The sequence below is a fragment of the Diceros bicornis genome, chromosome 6 (assembly GCF_020826845.1).
Source record: "Diceros bicornis minor isolate mBicDic1 chromosome 6, mDicBic1.mat.cur, whole genome shotgun sequence".
In the NCBI taxonomy this organism is placed as follows: domain Eukaryota; kingdom Metazoa; phylum Chordata; class Mammalia; order Perissodactyla; family Rhinocerotidae; genus Diceros; species Diceros bicornis.
The window spans coordinates 85,500,626-85,506,625 of record NC_080745.1 but is presented as its reverse complement, the minus strand read 5'-3'; the positions used below and the strand labels follow the sequence as shown (position 1 = coordinate 85,506,625).

The window sequence follows — 6,000 nt, the reverse complement described above, 5'->3', positions numbered from 1 at the left end:
TGAGGGCTTGGATTTAATTTACCGGTTCTCGACTAACTGAATGGAACGGCTAAGAGCACAGATTAGTAAATATTTGATCATTTAGACCAACAAAGTCAAGTAATTTTGTGTTGACAGAGACACTGGGAGATAAAAATTTCTCTCCTTTCCCAGAAAACGACAGAGATGATCACTATTGAGACTTACTAGGTATCATAGGGTTATTGGGAGAATTAAACGAGAAAATCCAGATAAAATGCTTATTGCACTGACTGGCACATTGCCAGCAGGTAACAAGCATGAGCTACTATGGCAACGAAATGATGATGACCGTGAGTATACAATTTCCACTACTCGTTGTCTTAAGTAATTGATTTTCTAATTTGGACTCATGGCAACCCTTGATGGAAGAGTTCCTCATCTTAAGAGAAGTAAAGTGAAGCACTTAGAGGTAAAATAACTTGCCCAAGGTACCACTATTATTTCCATTTTCCCGATGGAGACACCAAGGTTGGAGAAGGATAGGCATCCTTACTATTGTGCCTCTGCCCTGTGCTGCATCATTTGTACTACCTCTTGGAGGCCCACCTGAGCAGATGACGCTGGCGTCTTCCCCGTGGCCGCAGTTGTGCGAGAGCCAGCCGTTGTGAGGGCAGCTCCACAGGTAGGACTCGTTTCCAGAGCAGCCCACATTGTCCAAGACAATACGCCCTGAGCCCTGACCAAAGCGGGCGCTTCCTGGCGCTGACAGAGCTGGGCCACAGTCGAGCTGCCTGCACACCACGTTGGCGTCATGGGTGTCCCAGTCGTCGTCACACACGGTGCCCCACGAGCCCCGGTACAGGACCTCCACCCGGCCCTGACACCGGCCTTCTCCGTTCACCAGCCTCAAGGCCACATCTAGAGGAAAGCACGGAGATTTCACTGTCTGTCCCTTCTGAGGGACAAGATGCCCGGCCTGCGTGAGATGCAGAGCCCTTCACAGTGAGCGGAGATCCAGAAAAGACTAGACAATCAAACGGGTTCCTCGCCCTGTTTCTGTGTTTGAAATTAAGAAGCTAAACATTCTGCCTCTTCAGTGGAGTTGGGGCAACCTGTATCCTGAGGGGCTTTCGTGGTGACATCTCTTTCAGGTCCCACTTCTGCCTCCCGCCTGACCTCTCAAGTCCAGTTCCAATCACGAAAAGCTTATGCTGCCTGTGGCACAGCCCTTTCCCCCAACCTTGGGAGCACCTACCGTGTGCCCCGCACTGCCATGGGGATTGCTCCCCACTCAGAAAGTAGAGCAATAACATTCTGGCTGTCAGCGAGAGAGCCAGGCTTGCTTCTAAAAGGCCTGTGTCCCTGCACACTTGGGACATCTCTTCTCCTCCGTCACACACCACAAGGCACGGAGTTTTAAAGTTTAATCATGGCAGACGGTTTTGAGCATTTCCTAAATGGGAACCTCTGCTCATATTCAAGAGCTTGACATACGTCATCTTAGTTCATCCTCAAAACAACCCTGTGGGGAAACTGAGGTTCAAGAAGGTGACCCCAGATCAACTGACTCGTGAGTGAAGGGGCAGGATACGTACTCAGGCCGTTGCTCTTAACCATTTCACCTTTCTGCCTCCTGATATTGTTTTTAACATTTGAACAATTTGGCCCAAGTCACGCTCTGTGCTTTGGCACAAGCCGGCACACTCATGCACTCACAGGACTAAATGAGAGGAGGAAATAGTGAGCAGGAGAAGTTACCGAGTAAGGCATCACCTGAGGCAGAAGTATCCACCGTATTGCCATGACGTGATAAAAGTTCTAGAAAAGGATATAAAAAATAAGCGATTACATCCAGAGAGATTCGGTTAGATGCTCCTGTTCCAAACTGCCTCTGCTGCCCTCCTGAGTGGCTGTAAGCCCTGCTGGACACCCAGAAGGCCTGCCTGGGGCGCCGAGATCTTAGGAAGTGGGTGTGGCTGCGCTCAGGGTGGACTGGGGACTGTGGGCTTGTCTTCCGGTCAGAGCGGAACCTCGCAAGGAAGGGGCTGAGGGCCCAGGTGGACCCCCACAGAGGAGGCCCTTCCTGTCCTGCATCTAAAACCCAGCAGGATTCTCTGCAGCCGTGCCCCCTGAGTCCTTCGGGCTGGCCTTGGGTCCCACAACCTCCCAGTCGCAGAGTTTAATTACCTGTTGGCGTCTGCGTCTCCACAGAAGTGCTTTCCATGGTTGTTGCTAAAAATAAAGAGAAAAAGGCCCAATGAGAGCTCCTCTGAACACAAACATTAAATCTGACGCCCTTGCTCATTGGAGCAAGGGCGGGGGACTGCATCACACTTCAATTTGGAGGCTTAGCTGGCCCCGTCACTCCTAAATTAATTCACTCAGCGAATATGGACTACTCTCTGACCGCACACGAGGCACTGCGCTAAAAGTCGGGGAGAGAGAAGGGATCCATCGTAGAGGGTGAGGCTCAGTCCTCTGGAGCTCAGAGACTACTCAGCAGCCAGACTTGGTCACCGGCCAAGGAGGAGCAGAGACTGGGGGGGAGCGGGACTCTCAGATGGAGCAAGTCGTGGGCTTGGGAGAAGGGCAAGAGCAATCCAAAGAGGAAAGAGGAACGGGTATTTCTTTGCGCTGACAAAGCTGGGCCACAGTCAAGCTGCCTGCGGACCACGTTGGCCTCATTGATGTCCCAGCTGTCATCAGACACCGTGCCCCGGGAACCCTGGGACAGGACCTCCACCTGCCCCTGACACCGATCACCTGCGTTCCGCAGCCTCAGGGCTAAACCCGATTCGGTCCCTAGAGGAAGGCACAGCATTTCTCTCGTATGTTCCAACTGAGAGACAAGGTCTCAGGCCTCTAAAGCATTCATAATCCTTCCCAGTAGACAAAGATCCCCGAGAGAATCACTGCCCGGGATGGACCCTTAACATGCCTTGAGTTAGAGTTCTTCGTGCTTCAACTGCAGTGACTGCTCTGCCAAAACCCAATCCACTAGAGCTTCTGAAGGAAAAGTACACACGCCTCAGTTTGCCTCCTGGAGAGGACCTGGAAACGATTCATCTTTTATGATGCTTTCGTGCCAAAATCGACTTAATACAAAGAGATCTGCCATGTTTAAATTCTTACTAAACTGTCTGACAAGGTTGCTTTCACGATCCCTTGTTTCTTACTTCCTGATACGGGGAGGGTTAAGGCATCTGACAAACTTCTCAGATACTTTTCCAAGGTCAAGTCCCGCCGGGAGCAGCCATCAGGGTCAGAGGCTTGAAGCTCTCTAACAGAACCAACAGGCCAGTGAGGGTCCTTGATGTCAGAGAACTGCGCCACTGGAACAGTCTCTCCACCTGGAACGTGGGGCCCACAAGGGACTCTTCCAGCTGCCCTGCCTGATGTTGTTGACGGCCCATTAAGTGGGCCAGTGAGGCCAGGTGGCTACACACCCTGAAAATGAAGAAGCAATTCACAATAGAAACAGGCAGCCAGAGGATTCTTTCAACAGACACCACAGTACCAGGGAGGGTCTGCCCCAGCACATCCCCACCTCATTTCCGACATACCATCCCTACTCCCACATTCAAGGGCAAGCTGACAGACGTGCCCGAGAGAATCCTCCAGTCAGAACTCTGCTATTTGAACACAGTTCAGAGGACACCATGCGATTCCCACTGCCAGGCTCCAGGCATCTTGCTTAGTCACGTGGCAGTCAATGTCAGAATCTGCATCCAGCTCAGAAGCTCTGAGCTCCAGAGTCTTGACAACACTCATCCACAGCACGAAACAGAACACTGAAGGTGTCCCTGCTTGGGCTGTGTCCATGCATTTTGAATGAACCCTTTTGCACAGATTTACTGAGACCAACTTGCACTCTTCCAACAGTCAACCACATAGTCCTAGAGGAGGCCGGCTGCCATTTTGGGAACGGTGGTAAATCGCCTGGAGAAAGAAGCTTCTACTTCTTTGTTTTCCAGGAAATGGAAACAGACTGTTCTCTAGCACCGGGGATCAGTGTTCAAGATAGCTAAGCTGTCAGAATGGACCAAAACAGGAGCCACAAAGAGATCTCTCCAGATATTCCCCCAAAGAACTAGTCACTTTCCTGGGGAGCTGGTACCTTTCCATCTGGATTCAGCCATTGTCCCAAACCCCCCGAAGAACCTGTTGTGTACATTAGGACATTGTGTACATTATTGCTCTACTGGGGGACAAATCGAAGGGCTTGAGCCTTAAAAACAAGCAAGGTATCGTCCTATATCTACAGGATGGGCCACTCTAGTTATTCTAGGAGAGAAGCCTAAGGAGATTGTATAGCGACTCCAACAGCACTTTCTCCAACAGAGAAAGTCCTCTGGGACGTAAGCAAATGTTTACTAAGAGTTATTGCATCTTCCTAGTTTCTTGAAGACAATACCATGTCTTCCTATTCATATGCACTATCGCATTCAATCCTTCCCCCAACTCCAGCATTCCCACCTACAGATGAGGACACTGAGGTGCAGACATGCTCAAAGAAGCCCAAGGACACACAGACTCCAGCTCTACTGTCCATGCTTTTAGCTATCATCCCGAGCTGCCTTTTGTCACAGCCACTGCCTGCTACCAGCCCACTCCTTGTGGTTCTTGCAAGGAAGGTGGTCCATGCCAATCTACCTTCCATACACCCGCCACAACTTGGTTTTCAAGTGGCAGTCACCCAGCAGCCTTGACTAAGATTCTATATTGTTTTTCCTCTGATTTTCAGCACCATTCCAAGAGAAGAAACTTTTTGATCCTTGTGGTTTCCGTCTCTAATCTGTCACAAGCAACCAGGTTAGTTCATTCTCTCAGGTCCTATCTCTTCTCTGTCATAGAGTCTCTCCCGTAGAGGGGAGTTTAAGGATTCTGTGGATGGGAGCCTTATCTGAGCCGTCTCCATGGAGTCTCGTTGTCCCCAAGCCAATGGCCAGCCTAAGAGGATGGTACAGAGGGACAGGATGCCTCAAGTGGAGATGGTCCCAGATTGCTCATTGTTTCATGGGTCAGCTCAAGACGGGACCAAGGATGTGCACCCCAGAGATTTACTCCTGAATATATCTCTGGATTTGCCTCCACCATCTCCATCCAGATTGAGACAAGGACTTAGAAGGCAAACAAGAACTGGGACCGACTGCAGCTGTCCCCACATTTGCCACAAAGTCAGGAAGTGTTCGACCACCAACGGCAGGCAATACTTCCAAAACTTCGTTGATAAGCAGTTTCTTTTTTCCTAGAGCTTCCGAAAATGTTTCAAGGGCACAGTTTGGGAAATGCGAACTAGAAAAATCCTCCCATCGGGGCACTTACCCTGGCTAGCTACAATATTAGGATGGCTAAGCCTGCAGGAGGAGGAGTATCTGACAGCTGGGGGAGGGTGGCTACTGTTAACCTAAGTCTATCCGTTCCCTCCAGTTCCTGACAGCAGCGACAGTGAATAACAGAGAAGCACTCTTCCCTCCTGCTCTGTCTGGCTGACTCCTACACTGGCTCTGGACCTCAGTTCACCTGGGACTTCCTAGAGACCGCTCTCTCTCTGATGGCTTGAGCACGTCTCTCTTGCCGAGTGCCTCTTGCTCCAGCATTTATCACGGCTGTAATATTAACGGAATGCTCAGTCGATCAACGTCTATCTTGCCATTAGACCCTACCTCCCTGAAGGCAGGGAACTTGTTCCCCTGAAACAACACAGACAGAGTCCACGCTGTGGTCTTTCCTGCTTAGAAGGGTCCTGGTGGGACTGGTTCTTGTCGAATGAGGTGGCAAGGATATTGAGGCCATTTTGAAAGGTATGTAAAAGTTCAATGCTAGAAATGCACCTGTGGAAAAGTCTTTACATCAACAAGTCGCACTTCTGAGGTAGCCAAGAACCAGTGGGGAAAATGTTCCAAACCTAAATACGCTTGACGTTAAGGAAAATATAGACATTAAGAAGAAATAAGTAAAAATAGGTAGCACTTAAAAGAGTTATACATATCTTCTGTCGCTTCCTCTGGAAATTCTCAGCCAAGTCATACTTCCATA

The 6,000-nt window shown here is 50.0% G+C and overlaps 1 protein-coding gene across 1 annotated transcript in view; it reads right to left on the bottom strand.

Moving 5' to 3' along the window:
- LOC131407635 (deleted in malignant brain tumors 1 protein-like) overlaps positions 1-6,000 on the bottom strand; it is a 171,392-nt gene that overhangs the window by 100,515 nt on the left and 64,877 nt on the right. The window contains 2 exon segments of the mRNA XM_058544392.1: positions 568-879; positions 1,273-1,275. Of these exon segments, the coding sequence (XP_058400375.1) occupies positions 568-879; positions 1,273-1,275 (315 nt within the window).